This window comes from Hylaeus anthracinus, unplaced genomic scaffold (assembly GCF_026225885.1).
Source record: "Hylaeus anthracinus isolate JK02 unplaced genomic scaffold, UHH_iyHylAnth1.0_haploid 2, whole genome shotgun sequence".
Taxonomy (NCBI): domain Eukaryota; kingdom Metazoa; phylum Arthropoda; class Insecta; order Hymenoptera; family Colletidae; genus Hylaeus; species Hylaeus anthracinus.
In genome coordinates this window covers 6,759,179-6,774,853 of record NW_026534838.1, presented here as the reverse complement: position 1 = coordinate 6,774,853, position 15,675 = coordinate 6,759,179, and the positions used below count along the sequence as shown (strand labels likewise).

The 15,675-nt window shown below is 38.4% G+C and overlaps 3 protein-coding genes across 3 annotated transcripts in view; all 3 read left to right on the top strand.

Moving 5' to 3' along the window:
* The first annotated feature begins 209 nt into the window (after positions 1-209).
* Positions 210-2,263, top strand: LOC128892928 (uncharacterized). Its single transcript, XM_054153585.1, has 5 exons — positions 210-363; positions 1,065-1,162; positions 1,238-1,442; positions 1,518-1,997; positions 2,077-2,263. Exons 1-5 carry the CDS (start codon positions 288-290, stop codon positions 2,199-2,201), a joined length of 984 nt encoding a protein of 327 aa, XP_054009560.1. The 5' UTR covers positions 210-287; the 3' UTR covers positions 2,202-2,263.
* Positions 2,264-4,684: 2,421 nt separating this feature from the next.
* Positions 4,685-6,998, top strand: LOC128892927 (quinone oxidoreductase-like protein 2). The gene is made up of 8 exons (XM_054153584.1): positions 4,685-5,150; positions 5,298-5,531; positions 5,594-5,785; positions 5,854-6,035; positions 6,149-6,240; positions 6,314-6,428; positions 6,509-6,638; positions 6,711-6,998. Exons 1-8 carry the CDS (start codon positions 4,911-4,913, stop codon positions 6,762-6,764), a joined length of 1,239 nt encoding a protein of 412 aa, XP_054009559.1. The 5' UTR covers positions 4,685-4,910; the 3' UTR covers positions 6,765-6,998.
* Positions 6,999-10,648: 3,650 nt separating this feature from the next.
* Positions 10,649-15,675, top strand: part of LOC128892924 (FK506-binding protein 5-like) — a 30,483-nt gene continuing 25,456 nt past the window's right edge. The window contains exon 1 of the mRNA XM_054153576.1: positions 10,649-13,511. The gene's annotated coding sequence lies outside the window, so the exon portion shown is untranslated. The remainder of the gene's footprint in view (positions 13,512-15,675) is intronic.

The following is a 15,675-nucleotide window of genomic DNA, read 5'->3' as shown; positions in this document are numbered from 1 at the left end:
TTTGCAATTATTTCCAGTTAATAAGTTTTGAGCTCTGTCATGCTCCGAATGGGATTTTTCGCTAGAATAAAATTATGTTTGGCATAGAAAGAATGAAAAACAATATCTTATGTCTTTTTTAATACAAAATTCATAGGAATTGCACAAACAAGTTACTGACCAATCATGAACAATTGCAATATAGCTGCACGTTCAGTGCGTAGAAATCTCATGAAGCTCGAATCTGACATATCTTTTGCTCTATGGTAACATTTTTTGTCACAGCTGGCTAACGACAGCGAAACATCATGACGGATAGCGATAAGAAACCGATGTCACGTTTATTGAAGCTCGCTAATAAATTTAATTGCTTCTACCTGTCAGGTAAGCGAAATCGTTTAATTTAACTGTGCATCGTTTCCTCTTTCGTTCCAATTGCTAGATTCTACAGTGAATAGACCATAGAAACGCGTGGCTTACCGTCCTGTCTACTGAGATATTGATTTTGAGGCTGTTGTGTATTCTTTCTTATATTTTCATTGGAATAATAAAAATACTCGTTTCTTTTATGCAAAAACGCAAGTGATTCGCCCAAAACTTCTTTTGCATACCTCCCCTCCCACCTTATATACGACCCTTTCCCTCTTTTTACGATAAATATTTCGTGTAGATGTGATTAGATATATTTATCAAACTAGATACCAAAGACGTTTGACATGTAATTGTATTTTATAATGTATACGATAATCAGTTTGTATATTATTTAAAGCAAGTGTAAAAATAGAATATATATATACTTCTTGAAGTAATTATAGAAATCTTTAGTGTACATGATATTTTTTAGTGGAATTGATTCATGTTATTGTTCTTGAAAGTACTTGAATTTTCAGTAATCTTATGTTTTTGAAACCTCAATTTTTTATGTCTCATGTTTGCATTTGAATTTTATGTTTTGTAATGTGATATGTAGGAATACAAAATAAGGAATACATGTAAAAAAAAGGCAAGATATGTTTAAAGTTATGTATTTTTATTAGAAGTGTATGATGCTAAAGCAACACTTCTAAAACCAACACAATTTTCAGGCTTACATGCAGGTGAATGCAGAGCCTTTGTTGTTGATGGACAACAAGTTGGTCTTGTACGTCCAGATGTAATGAAGGAATTATTAAATTATCCTCAGGTACCTATTCTACATTTGGAATTTCTAATATATTGAAAGTAGATCTTTGCTTAATTTCTGCTTAACCTTATAAAGGTATTTCAAGTAAATCCTGAATATGTGCAACTAAATCCTGCATTTCGAGACTATTCAGAAAGAAGTGCTCGTGTAGATGAAGTTTTGAGGGAATGGCGGGCAGGTGAAAAGTTTGTAACCCTACGAGGATGGAGGGAAGAATGTTATGAAGTACGTGCACAATTCAATACACCACCATTATTTAAGATGGATCGATCAGCTACATGTAAGAAAATGCTCTTAGCAATTGATAAATCTTTTCTTTCAAAAAACATTTTATTGATTAATATTAAACTCATAGGTCTATTCGGAATTCGCAAATATGGTGTAGACATTAATGGGTATGTTATGGATCCTGTGAAAGGTTTATCAATATGGTTACAAAAGCGTAGCCCAAATAAGCAGACCTGGCCTGGATACTGGGATAATATGGTGAGCGGTGGATTGAGTGTTGGATATGGCATTAACGAAACTGCTATAAAAGAAGCTGGAGAAGAAGCCAGCATTCCCAATAATCTTATCGCAAAACTGAAGAGTGCTGGTTGCGTATCTCTATTCTTTGAAAGTGAAAGGGGTCTGTTTCCCAACACAGAATTTGTATACGATCTAGAACTACCACCAGATTTTATACCAAGCAACAATGATGGAGAGGTAGAGACTTTTGAATTGCTTCCAGTCAATGAATGCTTAGAAAGGATATTGTCTTCACATTTCAAAACGACATCTGTGCCAGTTGCCCTTGACTTTTTAATTAGACACGGATACATCACAGCAGAGAACGGTAAATTTTGTATGTTTAGTTATAACCTGTATATATATATTTTTCATACTATTAATATATTGTACGTTTTTTGTTCCAGAGCCTAATTTTATACAAATTGTGGAACTGCTTCATGTACCTCTGCAGACCATGTACAATCAACCACAAAAAAAATGTAAACTAGCCGCTAACGGCGAAGCAATCGAATCTTTAGACAGAATTTAAGTTTAACTAGACTTTAATTTAGATCGTGTTAAAGTTTATTAAATTAAATGAAGTTGACTTTCTTTTGTGGTTTTCTTGTATTTGGTCAATTCTTTGCAGATTTTATAATAAACGGAGCAGTTTTATTCGTTTACCGTTTGCAGGTATGTTTATATACGACTAAATAGTAGTTAAAATGTTTCGAGAAACAATTTGGAAAGTTTTTATCAAATTCATCTTAACTCATTTTTTCGTGGAAAATATATAAATTCGTAATTTCAACATCTAACTTAACCCAGATAATTTCGATTGATCACAGCGTCTTTAAACATTCATAAACATTCTGTTCCGGTTTGGGTGGTTTTATATATCGATAGTGAAAGTATTCAGTAAATACAATTTTTTGAAACCATCTTTTTTATGAATGGAATGGTTATTGTATCCAAAAAACATGGAGAACGAATGCAGTTATTGTATCGAAAATTTTATTTAAAAAATCCTATTTTAATTTATGAATCTACGAATTTATTAATATTATTTATTTTATAAAATTGGCACAATATATGAAAGTAATTGTATTTTAACTTACATTCATATCGTACCGACGTTTTTAAAGTCACGTTATATCTTCCTTTGGTTTCTAACTTTTAAACTGAATTTTGCACAAGGATGAATAGAAGTTTTCGCCGACTGTATGAATATATTCAAACGAAACGACTTTTGATATACATCGATGTTAAATTAGAAGTATTATTAATACAGCATTCCAGAATATAGGTTTACTACTAAGATTTCAGTTCTAAGTAACGGGAAATAATAGTTTTTTCTAATGTTTGTAATCGAACTTTTGTACTAAACTTGTACACTTAACAACAGAGTGCATAGTACCACAGCAGTAATATCCTAATATTCTGTGTAGAATTAAGATGAAATTCATTCACAGTATTATGAACGTGAATGCACAGTATACTGTTTTGATATGTTACAAAATTTATAGACGAATTATGTCAACGTATGTGTTCTATAATCCAGCTATACTACCAACGAAAAATGCTTAGACCTAGCATTTTCAGTCGACGACTGTTTTCAGATGGGGAACAAAAGTGTTCGTATTGTTTACTGTACGTAATGTAGGTAGATTTTTAATTAAAATACAGATTGGTATATCGGTACTGACGTTCTGTTCGTGATATTAATGAATTGAAAGAAAAGTGATTATATAAGTAGCAAACGTGAAATGCATTAGTATGTCTTTTTCGTATTATAAAGACATTTTGCAGTATATTTTGTGAAATTTTTAAATTCGATATTTATAATCATTTATCGCATTCCTCCTGTAATCTATAGTTCATTTCTATATTTTCTTCATCGATCATCTTATCATTTAAAAGAAAGTATTCTACAATTTCTTTTTCTTTGAATGCTTTCCCAAGATTTTCATTTATGTTTAATTTATATTTTGTATTTCTTATGTCTCGTATGCATCTAAGTCAAGTAATTTTTTAATATTAAACCAATTTATCTGATGAAATATTCTACTAGTTCTACCAGTTCTAACTGTTTAAGGATTATTCTGATGATTTCTACAAAGTTTTTCATAATTTTACTAAAGTTAGAATATTTTCAGTAGCGTATTTTATTAATACAATGCTTTCTTGCCGCTTCTCGTACGCAAACCATACAAGTGAGATTCGAGCAATCTTAGCGCAATTTAACATTATTTCGTCTTATTGACACTAACCTGAATTAAATAAGTTTACTACTTTTGTATGAAAGATTATAATAATGTACTAGTCATACTCATCGTCGCTTTATACTTTAACTTCAATCTGGTCATCAAATTTAGTATCTACAGTGTGTTTGTTCTAAGCGAAACAAAGATTTTCATGTTATGACTATTTTGTGATAGAAATGGGTACGGCTGGCCATACTGTTTAATGCATGAATTAATATTGTCAACGAATAAATTAAATAAAATTATAACATCATAACTTTTACTAATGCTACCTTGACGATCGTCATTCTGTTTGTGAATTCAGTATGGTTATTAATTGTACAGTTAGTACAGAATTCTCAAGATTTCTTTTTCCAAACAAAATCGATATGTAAGGCGAAACATAGTCATTTCCATTTGTTATACTATACAAGCGTATTATATGTTGTACTTAATTTTCATAATCCTTTATAAGTATTGAATTATTACATATTATTCGTTATAAGATATAAGTATCTAATGATCATTAGACGAACAACAGAGAAAAGAACGATGCGATTGCAAAAAGATATTAACATAATCTAAATAAAGTTCAGACGCTTTGTACTTTATCACTGTACTACATTCAGTTTATGTAAAATAATACAAGCAATAATAAACTAACGTTAACAGAACTATACTAGAGTTCTTGGAATAGTAATTAATTTCAAATAGACTAATAATTTAATGCCCAAATGAAAATCTATTCTATGCTAATCTTAATTCATACGGCTAATGCATCGAGGTGACATTACCGGCAAAAATAGTGCCAAACCTTTTCGATGTAATATAATAATGGCGCCATTTGTTTAGTTAGCGAAAGTTCCGTAAGTAGCGCTAGTAGACATCACAACCATACCATAACTGCACTGCATCCCTAACCATCCCTAACCGAAGTGAAAGTGACAAAGTAGAGTGTTGAAAGACCCCGGTTATGTTGTACTTGTGTATTTAAATAATATTTACAATTTGGAGAAATGTCAGCCTCCGTAGGAAGAAGATTCTTAACGCACTTTTGCGGAAATCACTTAAAGAAGCTGTTGACAAGAACAAAAGTCGTTAGATTTATTTCTACTACCAATCCTAACCTAGAAGACCCTGCCAAAACAAAGATTCCAAACAGAAGTGAAAATATCTGTGCCGCAGTATTGAAACAATTTTCCAACCCACTCATTGTAGAAACAATCGAACCTCCTAAAATATCGCAACCGAACGAAGTGAGTATGAAAATAACAAAGATATTTCGATGAAATATTTTGAAGCACTGTCATCGTAATTTTAATTTTGATAATCGAGTAGATCTGTTTCATGTAAATTTGAGTACTGATCGATGTATTTTTTTTGGGCGTATTTTATTTGAATAGGTTCTTATCGATGTTCAGTATTGTGCTCTAAATGCATCAGATGTTTTGTTAGCAAAAAATTTATATTCATTTGAACCATGTTTACCAATGGTTCTTGGTCAAGAGCTTGTTGGAAAATTGATTGAAGTTGGAGAAGAAGCACAAAAATGTGGGTATAAAGTTGGAGATAAGGTCATTGCTCTCAATAAAGACAATAATGGAGGTTTAAGCAATCGTTGTGTAGCAGAAGTTAGCGTAAGCAGATTTCATTAAATTAATAGTTTCCATCTGCATACAACTATAAATATGTCTTACAGGATATTTGGAGAGTGCCATCTGGGATGAAATCCTTGGATGCGGCATGCCTACTTAACGATTATATAAATGCTTTAGTTGCATTAGAAAGGAAAGTTAGTATTCAGGAGGATGATATGATTTTAATTAATGTTGGTATGAGTAGCGTTGGTTTAGCAGCAGTCGATCTGGCAACAAATGTATTCATGGCTCAGGTTAGACTTAAAGTGTCGAAGGATGTTTTAGCAGAATTTAGGTTTGCTATAGCGATATATTAATTCAGGTAATAGCAGTTTGCGCTACTGAAGATGGAGCAGATCTCGCCAGAGAAAAAGGCGTCCTCGCATCTTTCAAATTTAAAGATCGCAAATTATTAAAACAAATAAAAGAAGTAGCCGCGGATAAAGATATCAAAGTTATTTTCGATGATGCAGATGGTGAATATATTAAAAAAGTCCTAGATTGGTAAGTAGCCGGTGTCTTCGATGAGAATTGAATGCTTAAGAGTTTTATCAATTTTCATGTGAGACTTTGATCAGGTAACAAACACTGGTAGCTGCTATGTCATATATTTTTAGCTTTACCGGCATCTATAAAAGCGGCTCGACGATAAAAGATTTATTGTGCGATAACAGTTTCGCGGTAGTCGTACATCACCTTTCTCGCGAAGGTATATAATTAATTTAGTTATAAACATGATTTAATGTAGAGCAATTCATTTATTTGTACCCTTTGTAACAAAGGAAGGCTAATAATTGCCGGAACAGCAGCAACCATGACGAAAACCGATTCCGATAACTTCAGTGTTACCGGATTTAGTTTGCGCGAGTATAGAAAACAGAAGCCTGAAGAATATCGGTAGATTTCTTTTCCAACTTAATATCTAGTTCGAAATAATCTAAAGACGGCTATTATCAAATTTTTGTTCTTTTAATTAGTCAAGCTGGGGAGGATGTGTTTCAATTTTTTGACGAGGGTCTTATTAAACCAACTCTTGAGTTAACTGTTGGCCTGAATAATGTAAACGACGCATTGCAATCTATCGTAGACAGCAAATGTACAGGAAAAGTGAGTGAAATGCTACCAATATATCGTAGCTTCAACAACTAGTCGACAATTAAACAATTGTCAATTTCACAGGTTATCGTTGATATAAAAAACAATGAAGCTGAGCTTAAAAAATTGAAAGAATAGTTTAGAAGTAAACTTTCACCAGTAATCGCTTGCAACTTTACATACACGCGAAGGTGTTACCAATATTTTGTATGAAGTCACAGCTAGTGATAAGCCAGATACACCTATTAAAAGATGCTATGTATAAAATTTAATTAAGCTTTTTATTAAATATAAGAGATAAGAGATTTATAACAAAGCGTATTCATGTACTATATGTGAACCTTTAATAAACTATTTTTTACATCCCCATGATTAGCAAAATGACTTATTTTTTCACCATGTTTTTTATATCGGGTTGTCTAAAAAGAACTACTCGTGTTTATATAACTCGTGAATTACAAAAGCTGCCGAACAACGTTTCTAATCAAAATTATACTGTCTTAACAAGTTTGTTCGTATACTTTCGTCTAGTACTATGGAGGCATAATTCATGGCTCAATAAAACGTTTAACTTCAAATTACGAAAAAAGCAAACTTCGTTTAAAATTGCATCAATCAATTCCAATTAATGAAGTTCTCGACGCCGGCAATTACGCGAAAACGTCCCGATGGCGGTTAATCTCGTCTGTAAAAAGAATAGAAACGTTGTTGAATGAAATCGATGATGAAATCTCTCGACAGACCACCGAAGAGACGAGAAACCATGTCGCGACAAAACGCGGGCGAGAAATAAATCGCCGCTAAAACACAAGTAAAAGCAATGTTCTGCTATTTTTCTGTCTCAGTCACCGGTGACACGTCGGTCGCAAGGTTTATAGAGAAAGCAGCATTTACATAAGGACTGGCGATATCGTGCTGGACTGGACAATTGAATTTTGAAATCGCGTTCACCACACCCACGATTACCCCGGGAGGTGTTACCTTGAACCCGAACCGACCATATGATTAACGATACGAAGGCGTTCTAATTGTCCTTCGACGTGGCGGAATAAAGCGCAAAATAGCCGCTGGAATGTATATCCAGCGTTCCTCTGCGAAGCATAAATTTTCAAGGTGGCCACGAAATTCAGATTCGGTCATGATTTGATAAAAACGGCTCACCAGGACCGTGGGCTTGATGAAAAGAAACAATCATTGCGAAACACGATGGAGAAAATGTGCAGGATCTCCGATGGAGATGCTAGAGAATGACGAAAAGAAGTATGTGAGCAAATGCAAATGCAAAGTAATGTAAAGAAGAGACGAATCAAGTTATGAACTGTTAAAAAAAAGATAGAAATCAATCAACTACGTTATTTAATCAGTTCAAAATGTTCTTTCTAGTATGTTTATTTCAAATCGTCATTCAAAGAAATTAACTCCCATATTCTTTTATTAATAATCACCTACTCTTGAAAGAAGTTCCCCTTGATCGAAGATAACAGTTATTCGATGCAGCAGATTGTTTTGTTCCGAAAAGAATTCCTCGGAAATGCACAGTACCGATAACGATCTCATAATTTAAGATTCAAGCACATGCCTCGAGGCTTCGGCTACTGTAAGTGCAGTCACTTTTCCTTGCCTTTCCAAACTCGACTACAGAAAAGCAATACAAAATTCTTTGCTGCCATTAGAGGAACTTATTTATAATTGACGATTTCACGAAGGACCCGTTCTCAGGACTTTTACTCGAGTTTCGATCGTTGGTCGGTAGCTCCGTAACAAAACGCTCTAGTTTCGATAAAAGGGCGTTGAGCAACCGATAATGACCACGGCCGAGTTAGTATACCGCTACTTAAGAACAATCGTATGTGTGCAACTTTCTGTTGTCTCGGCGTCTTACAAACAAGCAGACTTTTCAGAGAATGGAATATCGCGTGCCATGGAAATTAATCGCTAGGAAAGTTATTTGATAGAAGATATAGTAATTAATAATTACTATAGAATAATTTGATCCAAGAGTCTTGTACCCCCTCGTCGAGAACTTTCCAGCAACAGGTACCTTTTCCAGTGTAAATATATTTTGCAAGAAACGTGTCTCAGGACGACGGAATAAATACGGAAAGCGTCTCTCGGGTTACGCTACGTCCGAACGCATTAACTATGCACACAGATACGCGATCTTTCAATTAACCGCCGGTAGAAAGAGGAATTACGGACGATCTGCTTGCCAGATGTCGGAGGTGGAGAGAAATAAAGGTTCCCGGTGGATCGAAAGGACAGGTTACATAATATACATAGAGCGCAAAAAGTCACGGTTTCTCGAGGACTTTCGCGTCGGCCACACTTTGGAACTTTTCGTTCCAACGCTGGCTACTCGATGCCCTCTTTGTGTCTGGACGATTTCAACCATTACTCTGCGGGGATTCCGTTGTAGAGTGTCGAAACCGTGCCAAAAATGGCACCGTGAGTGCCATTCATGACGCAATTCTAGTTCACGATTGACACAGTGGCCCTCGAACCGGCCACAGACATCGATCATTCATTTTTTGAAAAGTCATCACGTGATACACAGCCCGCCACACACCTTATACTCGAGAAGAACCTGTCCTTCCTTTTTACATAAGATGTAATTGCAAATGGAGTGAATTCTGGGCAAGATCTTCCTGGATCCTTCTTTTGTGCCCCATCTAACATTGGTATCTTAAATATCTCACGTTTTCTGTGATAGAAAAAAGTGAAGAACTCTTGCCCTCGGTGTGTGATAATCCCTGATGGAAAAGAAGTCATTAGAACCCGCTTGTCGTCTCTTTCATCAGCGCATAACTAACGAGGGCCGCTCCTCTTGTCTATGATAGGAAATTAGTCTGTCGAGCGCGAGCGATGATCGCTAGATTGATCGTAGATCTGGTCTCGCTTGCAAAACAGGAACGAGATCTAAGAAACAGAGGCAAGTACGTGGCGAGAAACGAGTGGGAGAGCTTACGACAGTCGCATATCCGCGTAGCACTTACGCTTTATCCTAGTTGCCTGTCGCGCGACGACAAAATCGCGCGTAGCTGACCCACGACAAGAGTGGGTGCACAATGTGAGTTCTATTCGCGCTAATTTCTCAAACTACTTTTGTCGATTAGATTTAATACAGTCCATCGTAAAGTAATTAATTTAATAACTCTTTATCCAACTTTTAGTTACTAAAAGGTATTCGGAAAAGGATGTAATAGATTTGTGATGACAAAATGATTGCATCATCCCCTTGCATCATCTTCCAAATATCTGGGAACTATTTATATACTTTTATATAGTCTTTGTATCTAAAGATCTTAAAGATTCTTAAAGACCTTCTTAAACATTTTGCGAAGTTAGCGCGAATAAAACTTGCATCTTGGTCCCACTTTTGCCGCGGCTCGAGCTACGCGCGACAGGCGATTACGACAAGGCTTTACGCGGCATTTGTCGCTCTGTCCGCAACAACGATAAAAGGAAATGGCCTCTGCGATCGCGTATCTGTACAATCACTTTTGAGAGCACGGTTCACCTAGATATGCTAATATGATTAGAAAAGAGCAAGGGACATTTACAAGGCTTTTCTTTCGGCTCGACCGGTAAATTGCTCACCGTTATCTGGCCACACGTGTGGAACTATCCTGTGCGCGTAATAATTTTATAGTTTGTTCAAATTATCGATCAGTCCTTGAGTGTTGCACTTTTCGATCGATTATCGCCGGTGTTAAAACGTATAACGAGGAAATGGTTACGACTTCCGAGAACCTGTTCAAATACAGGGTTCTCCATTGAGGCGGGAGACTCTAGTAAAACGCTGAAAATAAGACATTATTTGTTTTTTGAGAAAAACGCGTTAATTGTTTCACTTCCAAAGTTGTACGTTTATTATAAATAGCCTAACAAATCGTGAGACGAATGACACTCCTGTCGCGCCACGGTTCGTCAGGTCGGGCTACCCGCGAAAGAGTGATATACTAATAACTGGAGCAAAGCTTGTTGTGTAAGCCGGTGGGTGGCCGCCTTTCTCTGCTGTTGCCAGGTTTAATACGGTCGTCGTATGCGAGAACACTGATTCCTGTAGCCACTGGATCAGATTCTTTTTACGCGGGGGTTATTAGACCAGAGATCGGCTTTGTGTAATAATTAGAACGGCCGCGGGAGACCCGAGATATTTTAATTATACGCTACTGTCTTAATAGTGCTTAATTGCAGTGTCAGGATACAGAGAAGGGGAGACAGAGTCCTCGAGGAAAGTCGATATCGCCATCGAGAAATATTAGCACTATGTGCCCGAGAAATAATCTGGAACGTTCAGAGAGTGCTGTTGTTCGCGCCTAACATAGAATACGCTTAATGGATGAATAGTTGTGCTGTAACAGTACAACCAGCTCGATAAATATTAATTAGATGCCTTTGAAAACTGTCCAGATACAAATTTCCTTGGTCTTGGTTGAAAGTCATTCGAGTTGCTCCAAAGAGTTGACAATAGTTAAGGGATGGAAGTAATCTGTGATCGGCTGAGTGAACGCTGAGAGTAGCAATAGCTGCTGAAACCGGGGTGCAGTTGACTCGCGGCATTTTTGTTCTTAGGGCCTGACTCGGTGATTTTCTTTCCTCGAAGAGAGTCCACGAGCAATTCCTTTCCCCCATGGGACGGAATTGACGGAAAGTCGATTGGTTTCGCTGGCAAAACTAAATCCGAACGGCGAAACAAGAGGTAACGAGTGAATTGTCGCGAAGGCCATCCAGCTCACTTTTCCCTCGCACTTTTCTCAGCTGATTCTTGACTCTCGGTACGGCACTCTCTTTCTCTCCACCCTCCTGTCCGTTCTATTTTTGTTTCGATCGTATCCAGACGAAGGAAAAGTATGAATTCCAGACGCTATCTCAATGCCATTCAATAAATTATTTTTTTTTTTTTAAATGCACGAGTCAATCTATTGTTCTCGAGTCATCAAACGCACTTTTGCGAACGTGCGTGCTGGATCAGAGAAATTTCTCGCGTCGTTAAAGAGTTAATCTATTTTGTACTGCTTGTAAAAGTAATTCTAGAGTCGTCTGTTTTAACGCGTCAAGTTTATTCGAGTGCATATTTATAACAGAACATTTATTTGAAAATGTTGTAACGTACAATTTATGTTTACCGCTTTACTGTTTATATCCGAACCATACGGTCCGTATGCGAGAGGACGATTCGAACCCACGACAGTTTGCTTTGTGTTGTCGAGTAAGCAACAGTGCTAATTAGTCCGTAAACTTGTGCGTCATTTTTTTTTTTTTTTTTTATTTTTTTTTTGGCAAATACACCTTTCGCGAATACACATGCTAAACTACTGCTTAACAACAGGAAACATCGAACCGATCCTTTAAATTTAAACAAATTTCTTCTTGCGCCAATTTTACCTGAACACCTCGCTGCCCCATGCCGACCGAAACAGCGGCAAAAAGTCGTTGGTGGATTTCCAAAGTGGCAAATTATTTTTTTTTTATCGGCTCGCTGGTATCCTTGGATTTGGTATCCCTTCCATTAACCGCGGTGACAGAAACGAGTAGGAGAGAGAGTCCGCGGCGACAGGGAGGCAGTCAGCGAGTGGAAACGAGAGGGAGAGAGAAAGAACGGATTTCGAGCTGACAGGAGGGATAAGAAACCCATGCACGTACTCGGTTTCCAGTGGAACGACGACTTTAGTCTGACGACCGCTTCCACGGAGCGAGGTTGACGAATCCCGAGGTGCATCCCCGTGGGCCGTGTACCTTCGAGTGTTTCCGGGAGAACGAAGCTTAATCGTCGGAAAACAGAGTTTCCAGCACGTTTGCTCGCAGAATCCAGCGAGTTTCAACGAGTGCTCCGTCGAAACTCGACAAAGTGTGAAACAGCGTTCTGGGCTGCCGATCGAACCGTTTTAAATCAAGAGTTTACACCAGAAAACTCAGAGGGAAAACTCTTAACAAAACTTGTGAAAGTGTCAAGATAGGATAGTGCGCTGGTCTACCTCCGATCGAATCATTTCGATACAAGAGAGAATAGAGCGAATTCGAAGAAGCGCTCCGTCGTCGAAACTCGTGAAAGTGTCGAGGCGCGTATGACGTTTCGGGATGACCCTGATCGAACCGATCGAGTCTCAAGATTCTTGCTAGGAAGGAGGTTCCACCGACAAGCAATCAAGCTTTCAAGCCAGATCCGCGAAAAATTGAGCAAATTCTAACGCGTGCTTCATCGTAAGGTCTCGCGAAAGTGTCACGACGTTTTAGTCTTCCGTCAGGGGTCAAGAATCTCACCGTTTCGGGGTCTGGGATCGTTCTGATAACGTCCAAGTGGATTATCAGTAATCTACTCGGTCTGGGTAGATTCCTTGATGTACTTATTCGTACGAGGCACCCTCGCGGAGTTTGCAAGACACTCTATCTCAGGCAGAGGCTGTGGCGAGGTGTTCTGGAAACCGATCGTGGCACGTGCCGGTTTCCACGCTCGGCCTAGGAATTCGTGACTGGAAGAAATCGTCGACGTGTTCTGTGCAATCACGGTTATTTTCGTGTTCGCGCGGGAGGGAGGGAGAGAGAAAGGGAAAGGGAGGGAGAAAGTGTTTACCGGTGACGATATCTCAGGTGGATACGATCGGGAGTAATCGAGACGATCCGTGTAATCGTTAGTGGTGTGCGGGATCGACGCTCGATCGGCTGGATCGAGGATGCGTGGATCACGTGCCGGGACAGAATGAGTTGTGCCGATTGTGAGGAAGCTCTGTGCGTTAACATGCGCGAAATCCTGCGTGCTTCCAGGGACCGATAGCTAATTCTCTCGCGGACCAGCGAAGATCCAGCGCCACTGATCGTCGAGAGGTCGTCGAACGAGGATCGATCCCGAAAGGACGGGTCATCGAGGCTTGCAGGATTCCTCAGGTTTATTGCTTTCTTTCTTTAAATGGGCACACGCGATTGACATAGCTGAAGTTCAAGCATTTTATTATGTTAAAAAATACAATTGAAATACTAAACTTGACGTACCTGTAAATTTGGTTGTTGTGATATACGATAAATTTTTCGGTGTAAGTACACGGTAACTCGGGCACGTCTCATCTGAGAAACATAGTCATTTATATGGGAATAAAATGATACTCCCCACCTAGGCAGCAATGAAATTTTAGTCGAGACCGGTAACCAGAGAACAACCTTCCGCATAGATTAGATTGCTAGATCAACTAGAAGACTTGATTATCTCTGAAAAGTTACTCGTGTATTCCCGGAGACTGTAGGAGCACGAAACCCCCGGCGGTAGACATCGCTCGAGGCCGATTTATTGCCGCGATTAAGGGACCCTAGGCAAGCTAGGATTGCGCTGTCTTTTTTCGCGGATCGCGATCTCCATAAGCGAATCCGTTGGTCGACACTTAGGCGAGTCACCTGTTGCGCAAGGAAACCGCTGATTGGCAGCGAGGAATCTTTATTTTTGTTTAGCGAGGTGCAACGGGCTGCGGCCTGGCATTAAGAAAGCGTGCCTCACAGTGTCACTGATTGATGACTGCGCGAAGACAATCTAACCCGGAGGGTACCCTCTAGTTTCGTAGGACGATCCTCGAAATAATCGGAAATCGGTGGTCTATAGATTAAGGGGAGATTCCAGTCTAGAATACCCTTTGCACTCGAGATGTAACTCTCGGTCACCGGTTTCACGGAGCAAATCTTTCCATACCTAATGTTTCTTTAGATTTTATTTCTTTGGTACTCCAAGTGTCGATAAAATGATTGTCGGTGAGGTAAAGGTGACTTGATTCTCAAATCTCGATAGCTTCGCGGCAATAGAATGCTAAGAAAGCATCTCGAGTTGCTAGTAGATATTAGAAAAAAAGGCCTCGAGCCCAAAGGAATAACATAAACAATTATTAAAATTTATATTGCACTTGATACATTTACGTTCCTCGTTCACGCAAGAGCGATCCGATGTTAATTGTCTTCGAACGAGTCGTTGCAGTTTATTTCTCGTTGGTTTATTGACGCATTCGGAGCGCACCTTTGACGTGGCACGAATAGGGACAATAATACGCAAGTATATTGCTTTGATATATGGTGACTCGCCATGAAGTGAAACGGAACTCTTAGATTTCTCGCTGTTAGATAACGTCATGAGAATGCTTTCTTATTTACGCCGCGCGATACACGATACTGATTGCAATTCAAGCGCAGAACATCTGGCGAACATCCCATAACAATTACTGTTTAATCCACATTTTTACATATCTATAAATCCAGACGACATTTTATCTGTTGCTCGAATGAAACATCCATTCCCGGTGATCTGCGCGATAGTGAAATTTGAGAAACAGCAATTTAGAAAATATGTAGGTTACACGGTGGAATTAAAATTACTTTCGTGGGCGATTTAACCTGCATTTCTCGCACCGACTTGCATCGCTTATCGCATTTATCAGTGGAAACGCTCGCGACTGTCGTCGTAGTTGGTGGAAAATTGCTCCTGGAGCCCACTCGACCGAAACGAGAAAAAGAAGGTATCGTCGCATTGCTTTCTACCAATTAGAAACCAGCAAACGGATTGCCGCGAACGATCTCGTATCCTCAGGCTCGATTTTTTCAGCCTACATCGTGAAATGTCTATTTAAATGCCAGGCATCCCGGCCGATCACAAATGTGTACGTGGAAAATGCTGTTGCAATTTTTCTGTGGCATGTTTATGGCACGGTACAAGCGTAAAGATCTTCTTGTTAGTGTAGCAAAAGGAATCCCCGGTTGCCGGTATTTTACTACATTTCATTTTACACACAAAAATTCGATATACCGTTCGTCTAAAGTTGCTAGAATATCGTTGAATTTTACGTTCCACCTTTGGTAGAATATTATTTATCTTTACAATTGCACACTCTTCCGGGCACCGACAATTTATCACTGTTTATACAATTTATTCGAGCCGATGTCGTTTCTTTCGTGGCGCTCGTAACACAATGAACAGAGGAGATAGCGTAAATAGCATTGTTCCAAGTTTCGATATATGCGCCAATTTCGATACAATAATTTATTGTTTACCCCATGAATGAGTCCCTTTCTCCGACGG

Bases quoted from the DNA above. Each gene is read 5' to 3' on its own strand.
- LOC128892928 (XM_054153585.1), top strand. From the start codon at position 288: ATGACGGATAGCGATAAGAAACCGATGTCACGTTTATTGAAGCTCGCT. The intron at 364-1,064 runs GTAAGCGAAATC...CACAATTTTCAG, and splicing joins TAATTGCTTCTACCTGTCAG to GCTTACATGCAGGTGAATGC. The intron at 1,163-1,237 runs GTACCTATTCTA...AACCTTATAAAG, and splicing joins AATTATTAAATTATCCTCAG to GTATTTCAAGTAAATCCTGA.
- LOC128892927 (XM_054153584.1), top strand. From the start codon at position 4,911: ATGTCAGCCTCCGTAGGAAGAAGATTCTTAACGCACTTTTGCGGAAAT. The intron at 5,151-5,297 runs GTGAGTATGAAA...TTATTTGAATAG, and splicing joins AAATATCGCAACCGAACGAA to GTTCTTATCGATGTTCAGTA. The intron at 5,786-5,853 runs GTTAGACTTAAA...ATATTAATTCAG, and splicing joins CAAATGTATTCATGGCTCAG to GTAATAGCAGTTTGCGCTAC.